A 13182-nucleotide genomic window follows, 5' to 3' on the forward strand; every position below is an offset into this window, starting at 1 on the left:
AAAATGAGTATGACTCGAATGCGTAGTGACGTGAACCACGAAGCCGGTAGCGTCATAGCATTACGTATGGTGTGAACCACGGAGCCGGTAGCACCATGACGCGTGTATGGTTAACCATATAGTTTGTGTATGAGTTGTGGTATAGCATAATATATTATTTGGTGAATATGCTATTGGTTATGCTAGTTACGGTAATTGGGGGTGATTAGCTTATACTTGGAGTTTGTATGCTAATTGTTATTGCTAGCGATATTGCGGTGTGTGTAAGTGTGCGCAAGTAGGTATATTATATATGTATGTGTACAATTATTGCATTCACTAAGCATTTTACTTACCCTCTCGTTGTTTACCTTTTTATAGGCTCCGGCGTGGACAAGGGAAAGGGTATTCGTTTGGACTAGTGATCCCGCTTTGTGTTGATAGGAGATGCTTTTTGGGACGTTTAGCTTTTGAAGTTTAACCAAGATTTGGGTAGTTTAACCCCCCAACACCATGCTCAAAGTGTCGTTTGGAATTTAAACTAATGTGGTCGAAACTTATATTTTGTACGAAACTCGTATTTCGGCATATGTAGGCCCGGTTTCGTAAAACTTGTTTTATTATTGAAACGTGTTAGTTTTACATATTATAATGTGTGGTGAAAAGCGTTTCGTCTAAAAGTGTCGGGAAGTGGGAGATCTTTAAACGAAAATTAGACATTTTGGACAGCGGGCTGCCAGGCCTTGTGCGCGCCGCGCGCACAAGGGGCTACGCGCCGCGCATCCTACTGATAAAAAAAAAATTCGCGTATTCAGTTGAATAATGGGCTGGGTTGTTACAGATGATGAATTAGGTGAACCCCTAAAAAAGGAGGTCAAAATGGTAACATATGGCTCCCTTCAAGGAGTCAACCTAAGGTGACAAATATTAAAATAAAATAAAAAAAATTGACATTCTTAAAAAATTGACAAATCTCAAAAAAATGATAGGCTGCAAGATCTTTGTACTCCTACCTGTTAATATAATTATAAATAGGCTATTAAGTTTGTTAGTGTTCGTCAATAATCTTTGTTTTGATTTATTTGTCAATGAATCAATTAGTGGTTAGTATATTATGATTCTATCTTTTCCTTTATCAACATTTTAGTGGGTCAGACAGGTCTTATTAATCTTAGAAACTACAACTGAACAGTGATGAAATATGCACATGTGAAGCTGCAATGGTATGCATCGATGGTTCAATAGCTATCTGGGTTTTTCAAATGCGTTGACCCGTTTGACCGTTATTACGTTTATGACCCATTTGACCTGTTCCTCTTTGTGTTTTTTTTTTTCAGGTGATATCTTTATAGTAACTTGGAATCCTTTTTAAAGCTCGTGGTATATCTCAGTTACAGTGCTAGACATGGTTACCAAACACAAATAATTTCAAAGTAAAAGAATATACTTATGATGGGTCAAGAAAGATGTTAGAAGCAAGCCCTTTGAAAATGACTAAGTTGTTTTCCACTTATGCTATAAATATGTCATCAAACAGGTAGACAATGTTTAGTGTTAATGCTCTTACCTCTTCATATCTGAATGTTGCTTCTAACATTGTTATTTACATTTATATTTAACTGTAACTTCATATAAGAATATCGCTTCTCAATATTATTTAAATTAATTTGAACTATATGATGAGACAAACTTGAATGTTCTAGAAGTCTGACATACAAATATATCTGAATCATTTTGTTGGATGATATGTCAATATTATTATTATTATTATTATATTATATTATTATTATTATTATTATATTTTTATTTTTTTGGATGTTGTCCTATGATATAAACATTTAGGTAAGTTGTTTTCTTATGATTTCTTTGTTAAAAATTTTAGTACTATGTGTTTCCATTTTTCCGTCTTTTCTGAGACAAGGGGTAATTGTATACTGATCTTTGATGAATGATTGTTGAGTATTTCATCCCACATCGGCCTTGGGTAAAAACATTGTGGTGCTTATAATAGCTTGGGTTCCTCATCCCCTTGAGTTAACTTTTGAGGTTGAATTGGGCTCAAGTCTATTATTTCACATGGTATCAGAGCTAACGGTTGTTGATGTTGGGACCACGCCCGGTCATTGATGTTGGGACCGCGCCCGCAGTAATCTGCGCCTCGTGTGAGGGGGGCGTGTTGAGTATTTCATCCCACATCGGCCTTGGGTAAAAACATTGTGGTGCTTATAATAGCTTGGGTTCCTCATCCCCTTGAGTTAACTTTTGGGGTTGAATTGGGCTCAAGTCTATTATTTCACAATGATGATACTCATTTCAGTTTCATATATGTAGGTACTTATTCTTTGCTAACTTTTATATAATTCTACTTGCATATAGATTGCAAGGGTAGTACTTGGAAAAAGGTACCGAAACCACCAATCTCCGAAAATGTCCATATTTTGTCCAATTTTCTTTGATAAAAGGTATGTTCAGATGCTATTTTAGTATACAATCATGTAAGGAATGTATTCAATAGTATTAAGTTAATTACTCTTTTTACGAAATTGTTTTTTTTTATTTTTTTATTTTTTTATTTTATTTTATCTTTTATTTTTTTTGCAGGTAGCTAAAAACCCACCATATGAAACGCCACTCGGATATGGCTACTTTCTATTAGACAAAAAGGTATTTAATTAAAAAATTATTACAACTTTCTGGTGTTATAAAGATTCTTGAACTATTGAAGAAGTACCCTGCTGCTCTTTTTTTGCTATTTTGCCAATAAATTTTTTTTTTTTTTTTTTTTTTGGCAAAGAGTTATGAAGATTGCCTTAAAACGACTTGAAATTATTAATATGATTAGAAGGTTATTTGGAATGAAACGGTAGTTATTTGAAAGTTATATATGGTTAAAAGTTTTTTTTATCGTCCATTTGGACCCCCGGCCCGTTTGAGCCATATGATGTCAAATTGGGTATTTTTTTGATATGGACGTGTCCTAAATGTTTGTTTAGACTCGTGGAATGGCAGTGAAATATTTAGGTCACCCGGGTTTGATTTTGAGTTGCATGTGGAAATTTTATAGTTTTAATAAAAATGTCAAAAATGACTTCGGGTCAATTTTGCGGGTTCGTAAATTTGAATTAAATGAGTTTTGATGAAAACTATTTATTGTGTTACTCCTGACAAGCTTCAAATGCATGTATAATGTGTTTGGATTTGTTGAGTCTAAACGGGTTTATATAGTCGTCAAAGTGGGAGGTTATGACTGAATCTGTTGTGTAGCTGTTGGTAACAGCAGTACAGCAACAACAGTAGGTAGCACAAAACTTTTTGCCAGCTTTCATGGAATCATACCTTTGAAACCGTAAAGTTTGGAGACTATACTTTTCGATGGTCATGTCCTAAGAGGTTAAATAAGAATTTATGGGACCCAAAATCAGATGTAAAGTTGACAAAAAATATATATATTAGCTAATCCAATTTTAAAGTGTAATATTTTCAGGGAAATGCTATACAAGCCTTTTTTGAAGACATGAGTCTCTTCAACTTGAGAATCGATCTAAATAATGCCTACATAATTACTGATTTCGTACATGTAAGCTTATATATTCTCCTATGCAACTTTAGTAGACTTAGGTAATCAGTTCATCCGCTTTATGTAGTTCATGTTCTAAGATTTGGTTTCGAATTACAACGTAAAAGTCGATTATGATTAAACATACTCTCTCATTATCACAGTCATTATAAGACATTAAATCTTTAAATGTTACACTAATATTTCTTTATTAATTTTCACTCTCAACTAATATCTAATATATAATATAATAGTACTACAAACTAAATGACATTAATAGATTATTATTCTATTTTCTTTTGCTTTGTAATCAAACGAACATATTATATATAAAATTACTTTACTTGAACCATGACGCCCATACAAAAGTGCCCGCGAAATTGCGGGCCTGAAGCTAGTTCTAAAATAAAAGATAAAATTTTAAACCCCATGATGATGTCATTAAAATAATTAATTGTATTTAATAAAAAAAAATTAACATGTTAATTGTATAATATATGAAGCATAATGTACAACTTTATAAAAAAAACATTTCATTACCATATGTACAATATTTGAGATATTATGTACAACTTTATAATAAAACACATGCATAACCATATGTATAAACTTTAAAACAAATAGTACAATCTTTTACAGAACAACCCATAATAATATAATAATTATATTATATTATTTAGATATGAGTTTTCTTTACGGGATTAATTATGACAAAGAAAATAGTAATTGTGATAAAAATTAAAAAATAGTGGTGAGAGAATAAATGTAGTTCAATTATTCTGATCAATTTAAGTACGTCAATATATTTGTAAAAATAACGACAACTTTCTTCGTCGAAATCCGTGATTTCACGGGTCATTAAACTAAATGACTTTAGCATTTACGTTCACTTAAAACCTAAAACATATCATATTTAACTGTTTCGTTTAGATAAACACATGGTTCCACGGGTCATTTCACTAGTAATCAATTATATTTTCCTTCGTAAATCTCCTGTATGTATATCGAATTTCTAGTGTACCCTACTTCGATAACAATATCAAGCCACCAAACTATTATTAATCAAAATTGCCTCATAAGTTGGAAGCTTAAATATCCAGTTAACAGATATAAATGGGTTACTAAACAATACATGATTTTTAATTAATGCCCAAATTCCCCTCCTCATTAAGCTTTTATCTAGCTCATCTGTTCACCATCTTTTGTCGTCATAGATCTACTGCTCCATCCTTAGTTTTCTCTAAATAGTCTTCATACAGTTGACGATATTTTGAAGGAACGTAATTCTTAAATCTGTTAAATCAACAATAAAGTTTAAATAAACGGGTAACTGGGCTATCCAGTAGCGAGTAGTCGCCCTCAAATTAGTCGGCTCGCAAAGCGAGTCGAAAACCCAGTTAAATAAAGAAAGATTAAATACTGCAATTTTTAAAATCATATTTACACACTATCTATTAAACATTAACTTTTTTGAACTAAATGGGTCAAGTGTTAACCCTGCTATTTTGACCCGTTACCCAACTCACCCACTAGTTTAAAGATTTCTATACCTTTGGCGAAGAGGAAGTCTATCTTGGGCGGAAAATAATTTAATGACGGACTGAAGAACAAGGCTTATCTTCATGGTGTTAGACTTAAGGGCCCTTATTAACTGCAAAAATTCTTTGTATTCCCCTACATTAAGCTTCTCTCTCACCTGTTAAGTTTGCAAATTAATTAGAAAAAAAAAAAATATCAATGATATAAATCTCCAACTGAAATGATTTTGCAGATTGTTTCATTAAAATAAGACTTGGGGCAACTTTCAACCCATATGACCCGACCCCTATTAGCTAAATGCTTTAAATTGACCCATTTGAGTAAAACACAACCCATATAGGCTCATTTAAAAGCATGTGGGTCGACATTGGCACGTCTATAGAATATTGTACCTGAATAAGAAAAGCAGATCCATTTTGCTCCTTATTGTCACTAGGAAAACAACTTGAAATACCACTTCCGGTTTCTGAAGAGGTCACTCGAGTAGTCGTCTTTTGTGAATTCATCTCACTCTTTACCTGCAATGAAGAACCTTCTTGCACAGACCGAGTATCCCGGGTCTCAAACGAGGTTTGACTCGAATGTGTCATCGAAGAAGAAAAGGCACCACACCGTTGTAATACATTATCATGTTTATCAATTTCTGATTTTCGTTTCTTTATAAAACGTGGTGCAGTCAGTTGATTGCATGTTTCTTCACTGGTCAAATCTACGACTTCGTGTTTTTTGACAGCCAATTGTGTCTTGCAGGGAAATAGTTTATCCTCAGTGTGTTTTAAGGTTGAACTCTGTTTTTGCTTATTAAAAGAAAGATTTGATCGGTTAGCAGGGAGTACTTCTTGAAGTTGTCGGGAAAGGCTGCCGTGTTTGACTTCAGTCAAAGATGAGTCGGAGCATGATTTGTCTGTGAATGGAATCTGTAATATCCATCAAGAATATATACAATAATACTGCACATAACAATGAATGAATGTAGTATCATGTGAAATTTGTAGTAAGAATCGGGTTGCTTTGACCCATAAAAACATTGTCCATTGTCCATTTTATTTATATGAATGTGGTTAATTATGATCAAAAACACAACCTTGATCGATCCATTAATGATTAAGCAGGTCAAAAATTTCCTAATTACCAGAAGAAGAAAAAAAGAGCCCATACCAAGGGTTTAAGGAATTTTGCAATGTTGAGTTTGTCCAAAGAAAAAATTCCATCTCGACTACTTTTTGCTCCTGAGAATAGAAAAAAAATAAAAATAAAACTATTAATCTAGAAATTTAATATCCGGCTTAGTGAAGAAAGAAAATGTGTCTATCAAGCTAAGGGCTTTCTTCTAAAAGCTTGACAGATAAGTTTACCTGATTCTTCAAGCTGTGTTAACTTCGGCTTCGTTTGACAGTTTACTGAAGCATCCCGAAAGAACCGGGTCAACGTAAAAACTACATCCCCAAATTTTGAGTAACACTGCAAAGAGAACATGTCAGACACGGATGGTTAAAAAAAGTACCATATATTACTGGAAAATTCACCTTTATGTGAGGCTGTATCCAGAGTGATATCTGAGATTGATGACTTGATTTTGTAAACCTGTTAATTAAACAGTACAAAGGTAGCATTAAAAAGATGAAGATACCACAGCTTAAACAGTATGATAAAAGGCTACATATAACCAGTATAAAAGACAAACACAACACATGGTAAATAAGTTTTCTGGCAAGACACAAAACTTTGGCCTTCACATTAGCGAGAATAGGCTGAATCACAGCATATATGTATGTTTGTGTATTTATGCATATAACACGTATACCAGATGGTATAAATACGTGATATGTGTAGTAAAGCTAACAAATGGGTCAGGTGGGGTTGCTTTGGGTAACGGGTCAAAATGGTTTTGGGTTGAAATGGGTCATGGGTCAAATGGGTAAGGTTTTTAAACGGGTCCAAATGAGTCAGGTTGGGTTGGTTTGGGTAATGGGTCGAAACAAGTCACGGGTCAAATGGATGAAACTTGTTATGCTCGGCCCATTTGACCCATTCACAATATACCCATTAGACCTATCCCTATTTATTGAGCTTTGGATATTGATACTCATTAGACCTATTCCCTTTATATTTTGTTTAGGGCTCAATAGGTCGAAGAGAACTCATTGGACCTTTTATTAAGTTTTTGTTTACATTGCCAGGCCTAATTTTCTCATGACCCAATTGACCCAAATTTGAGATTATAGGTCTCAATTGTCAGGTATAATGTGTAGCCATGAATGTTGGGTCAATCAGCAGAGTTGAATGGAGTCAAAACTCATTTGCAAAACACCTAGTGTATGTTGTTTATTTGTGATGGCAACTTCTTAATCTCTTATGATGATTTGATGAGTTATAAATAGTAGTAAGGACCTTTCATCACAAAAAATGATTGCTCCGTAATCATGACGATGTCGAATGACTCGTCCAACAGCTTGGTTTACAGCCCTTGATGCTTGTTGACTATACCACTCATCTCCAGTTAAAACCTAGAAAAATAAACTCTGTTTTCAGCATAATAGAAGCAGTAATAACTTGTGAAAAAGGAATAACATATTCACGTATGTGTGCTCCGATAAATCACAATTACCTTGGATCCTGTACCAGCTGAACGTTGGGACTGTGACTGCTGATCCAAATACTCACGTTTCAGGCGGACCTGTAGTCAAAAGATATCAAATACAGAGTTATACTCATGCAACACACATTAACAAATTTCACAAAAAGACAAAAAAGGCGGTATACTAATACCTTAGGATCATTCCACAAAGCAAAAGGAATGCCAGTGACGATAACAGCTCTACCAGCTGTGTCAGCAAAATCTAGTCCTTCACTTACCTAACAAAAAAAAAAAAAAAAATAAGACATAAAAGACACAATAATCATCTGTTTGTGCATTTTTTAGTGTGATTTGTAGCATTGTTGTATCAACTTATGTTGTTTATTTAGATTAGATATAGACATATAGTTCATATGGTCAGGTTAAATACATAAGTATTTAATATCGCTTAAACATTCTTACTTTAAAAAGCAATATCCGCCCCATATAATCAAGATTTAAATTTTAATGGCAAAAGCCACGTTATTGGTACTTAATTGTTTCATATTTGTTATTCAGGTCGAAGATCTGGGCTAAAATTGTACCTTCCCACGACACACAGCAAAAAACACTGCACCAGTAATCGAGGTATCTCTTAACTTGGTCATGTAGTCCTGCTCAAAAGTCAAAATCTGTTACAAACGATGAATACAAACAAATATCCGACTGACATTGTTTCTTCACTCACATCAATTGCCTGGGGAAAAAGTGAAGATTGCCTAGGTTCCACAACAGGTAATTTATGTTTGCAGATCCTTTCCCATATGGTACTGGAATTTGTTGAAGTTGCACTCTGAGAAACATGGGACAAGTTTGTTACAGGGTACAGCAAAGCATATATAATATTTCAATGTTTTTAGTAGATATCGTACCGGATTCTTCCAGTAATCAATACATAGGTTCAAAAGGTAGTATGATGGGAAAAAGACAAGCAGCCCATCTGGTACTATTCGAGCAAAATTAACTGAAAAAGAATTTTGAAACATCAATAGAGGGTTAATATTAGCTATTAAAGTGTGACCGCTAGTAGATCCATTTACTTAAAAAGAGAAAAAAAAACGCAGGATTTTCGACCCATTTACTTAAAAATGGGTCGCTCCGCATCATATATTATACTTTTATAACGGGTCTAACAAGTAAAAGTAGAACTATATATTAGAAGTATTGCTCAAACGAAAAGGGGTCAAACGGTTTGAAAGTCCGCCATAGGCCTTAGTGTAGGTTTGATGAATAAAAGATATCCCAAGAGATTTTATTAATTATAAAACTGATTAGGATTGAAATATAAAGATATGTGTATTCATAGTTCAAAAATAACCAAAAAGGTTTTAGATCAACCGAACTCGCCCTGCTAGTAAAATCAGGACCCTAGTTGACCAATCAAGTCCAACCAGCCCATTTTATTACTTGACTAACAAGTGATTGGACATGCACTAACCGATTATTCGCCAAATCATAATACTCACCAATTGAATTACCCAAGTTTTGCTTGTACTCTGCAGAATCCCTGGTCCTATAAGAGGAGTTAAATGGATGACCAGATGGACCAACAGGCACGATGCCAGCCCATAATTGGTTATCTGATATAACATGAGGGTTCTCCAATCGTATGGGAAATTTACTACAAATGAAAGATATAAACAAAGTAAAATGTCAAGAAACCGAATATAACAGAAGGAAGAAAACATCTGGTGAATAAATAACATACAGCTTAAGTTCCTCAGCAAATGAGTCCATAGGAGATAAAGTGCCAGATGTCAATATAACTGATCCAACACCCTTTCTAGCAAATTCTTCCATTGCAACACCAGGGTTAAAACACCACCAGCTGAAAATTCTAGATTTCTTGGCTGCATAATCGAAAGCAATATAAATGAGTGGCTATTGCATAACCCTTAACTATCTAATAATGAGTAGATCTGAAAATTTTATGTTGTAGGACTAATGATACAATACAAAGAAACTAAAGATAAATGCACAATTTTTTACCTTTAAAGGTGTCTGGTGATTTTACTTCAACTTCTTGAACATGAACCTGAATTTAACAGTTACAAACTATGGTTCAGAGTTGAAACCTACCAAGTATCCTACTGAGTTTATTACCAACCTCAAATGCAGAACAATAGACTATCTAAGCATATCATCAAGTGAAAATTGATGGTCTAAACTTACACGATAATATTGAGCATGGTCTTTTCCAGTTTCTTTAAATATTATTTTGAGAATGTCCCCTATACTCTCCAACCTACAAATTGTTCCCTTTGTCTTTTGAGGATCGGAGGTCTTTGCATCTGTAGAACAGATAGACTAAACCTTGAAATACTAAACACGAAAACACTAATTAAGATGAATAATATAATTTAAGATAAAAGAGCAAAAAAAAAAAAAAAAAAATAGAGCTACTGATATTATAAGAGCAACTCTAAATTTTGAGAAATCAATCTTAATATTATTCACACTAAACCTGTTTGTACCTTCCTCAAGTACTACAGCGGCATCCTCAATTGTATTAAGAAGCATAGACGATGTGTCGTAAGTGATATTTAGTTCTTCCAGCAACTCAAATATATACGAACCAGGTTTAGTAAAACCCAATTCTTTAGAGTCAATAGGAACTTCAGCTATCCGTTTCTCAAGCTTTAATAGAAGTGCTGGCAAGAAAACCAAATGTACATGGTGTTAATGAATGTCCTTGAATCATATATAGCTTAAAACAACAAAAGAAAAAAAAAAAAAAAAAAAAAAAAAAGAATAAATAATATATTTTTTGTCATTTAATTACAAAAAAAGTATACCTCTAAGAATTGCAAAATTATCTGGATTATATGTTTTATCATTCGATTGATCTCTCCTTGCAACCGCAAGGTCCACACACTTTTCTGCTTCGGTAATACATGTTGTTAATAAAGAGCTAGGTAGGTCAAAAGAGGCAGCATCTGCACATATGCCTTCCTATATATACAATATAACAAAATAAAAGTTGATGAACTTCATTATAATAATGTGAATTACACAATCACCAAAACTAAAAAAAACACAAAAAGTAACAAACTTGCCAGATTATGAGCTTCATCAAATATTAGAATACTGTTAGACCATTCAATGTTCAATGATTTTCGATTGCCGGGATCGATAAGATAGTTGTAAGGTGCAAATAAGATATCAACAACCTTGTGGAGTTCACGTGACACGTAATACGGGCATCTGCATTTAAAGTTATCTGTTAGTGCCTTACAGCATGATTACTACCATTTAGTAAATGTAACGAGTAAAGGCTGAAAACTAACGGTCCACTGCTTTTCCCGATATTGACCAAATCCTCGATGTCGATAGGTTCATCGCCCAGACAAGGATTACTTTTCAAAAATTCTGCAAAAGGAAAAGAAAAACGTAAATGCACATCATTATTTCGTAAAGACAGCAGGGAAAAACAACTATACAACAACAATCAGATAAATATATTACCTGTGACACGTGGATAATGTGCACAATACCGTTTTGTACGTTTTTGACATAGAAAATGGCATGCATTCGTTTGTGTTTTCCCTTGAAGTTTACTAACATCTGGGTGAATGCATAATTGCTCCCGAGATCCTAATACAACCATTTTTGGTCTGCATAAGTAACTAATACATTTAATACAATAATACCAAAGCAGCATTAACAACATCTGACAATGTCAGATCATCACCAACCAATTGTTGAGGATAAGTATCAGCAGAATACACTATGAAATACATCTGTAACTCAATTATATCAAATGATGACAGTTTCTAAAAGTCGATTTTCTTTAAAAACCTGACCTGTAAACAGTTCTTTTCAGTTCTTGAATCACTTGACGAATCTGACTATGAGTGCGTGAAGTATAAACGATTGTTGGAAGGCTTGACCCTTCTGTCTGTGATGATGAGCCGTCTGAGAATAAGCCTTTGGATTCCTGACTTGAATTACTTCTTACCGCACTTCTTCCAGTTGAAAACTCGCCCAAACTCTTTCTCCAAGCCAAAGTAGCACATAAAAGACACAATGTTTTTCCAGTTCCGGTAGGACTCTCCAGTAACGCGTTAGACCTCTGTCACATGCCAAATAACACATTTGACTGATCACACTCTCAATTCTTACAACCAACATGCAATAACTATGTTTTCGTTAACAGCAGCTTGAGCCCTGATACATTTTTGGTGCCATGGAGCTAGACCAGTGATCACCACCCACGCGTTCATCTCCTTGCATAACCCGCCCCCAACATGCAATAACTATGTTATATCTAAAACTATTTATAGTTACTGTAAGGTTCATATAAACCCTAGTATATCCAATTGCACAATAGATGCATTTCCAATGTCAAAATCGGTATGCTAGACGAGTAGACGGTAACCGATCATTTAACGCTTAACAAACCCTATCATTAATTTTTTCAGGCACTGCATTACATACAGGACCAGAAATGTCCAATTGAAAAAAAAAAAAAAAAAAAAAGTAACTACAATAACACACGAGAAAATTATATATAATAGAAATTAGTTGATCATGTAACACCTTATAAATCCTAGTGATATAGCTTCCGAAATCATATATATGTATATTTGTATGCGCATTTATTCAATTGGAGACATGATGATGAATAATAAATGATAAAAATGAGAAGAATAAAAAAGAGGAATCATACGTCTTGAAGAGATTGAATCACTTTTTCCATATACACAATCTGGCAATCGTAGGCCTCGAATGGGAATTCAACATCGATTCCCCTAATTTTGTAAGTAGGCATTGTATTCTTTCTCTTTAATTGAGATATACGATGAATATGATGATGGTGGTGGTGATATAATGATGATGAAATGAAGTTTAGCAAACCCTAGAAACGAATGTTGATTCTGCAGACTAATTTTCCCGCCATTTCTGTGTTGAGTACGCTATTGAAAGGGGGTATTTAACGGCGGCGCGCGAGGAGTAGTAGATGTAGACATAGATTAATTAAAAAATTAACTTTCTAATGACAACACTTGTTATCAAAAATAAATTTGTGTTCTAACTTTATAAGAGAGTTGATTATTAAAATATATAAACATAATTTACATATTTTAATTTTTTTAATGACAATTCTTAAGATAATAGTCACAAATTTCCACTAAAAATCAAGAGTCTAGCCAAAGTCTTTAAAAGCATCTACTCTCATCGTTCCATAAAAAACAATTGACTTTTTATTGAAAGTTTTGTTTGACCTTTTTATAGTAAGATATATTAATAAATTATCTAAATTATATATATAAAAATTCATTTAATGTTTTTATTAAGGATAATTAATAAATTAATTGCTATATTTAATGTTAAATTTTCAATAATTAAAAAAACATAATTGAAATTTTAATATAAAAAAAATTTATTATTTAAGAGACGGGAATGTTAAGACGAACAAAAATAGTAAAATGAACAATTTTTATTAAACGGAAAGAGTGTTATAAAATGATTGTATTTGTATCTTATGTTA

The 13182-nt window shown here is 33.4% G+C and overlaps 1 protein-coding gene across 1 annotated transcript; it reads right to left on the minus strand.

Moving 5' to 3' along the window:
* Nucleotides 1-4743: 4743 nt before the first annotated feature.
* Nucleotides 4744-12462, minus strand: LOC139867798 (regulator of telomere elongation helicase 1 homolog). Its single transcript, XM_071856149.1, has 23 exons — nucleotides 12361-12462; nucleotides 11495-11763; nucleotides 11157-11305; nucleotides 10979-11060; nucleotides 10748-10895; nucleotides 10487-10643; nucleotides 10166-10342; nucleotides 9864-9982; nucleotides 9681-9726; nucleotides 9400-9541; nucleotides 9158-9312; nucleotides 8564-8655; nucleotides 8380-8484; nucleotides 8237-8305; nucleotides 7844-7930; nucleotides 7683-7751; nucleotides 7466-7581; nucleotides 6601-6658; nucleotides 6430-6535; nucleotides 6233-6303; nucleotides 5467-5991; nucleotides 5086-5231; nucleotides 4744-4828 (listed from the first exon to the last, which is right to left on the minus strand). Exons 1-23 carry the CDS (start codon nucleotides 12460-12462, stop codon nucleotides 4744-4746), a joined length of 3075 nt encoding a protein of 1024 aa, XP_071712250.1.
* Nucleotides 12463-13182: the final 720 nt, after the last annotated feature.

The sequence above is a fragment of the Rutidosis leptorrhynchoides genome, chromosome 9 (assembly GCF_046630445.1).
Source record: "Rutidosis leptorrhynchoides isolate AG116_Rl617_1_P2 chromosome 9, CSIRO_AGI_Rlap_v1, whole genome shotgun sequence".
Classification (NCBI taxonomy): Eukaryota; Viridiplantae; Streptophyta; class Magnoliopsida; order Asterales; family Asteraceae; genus Rutidosis; species Rutidosis leptorrhynchoides.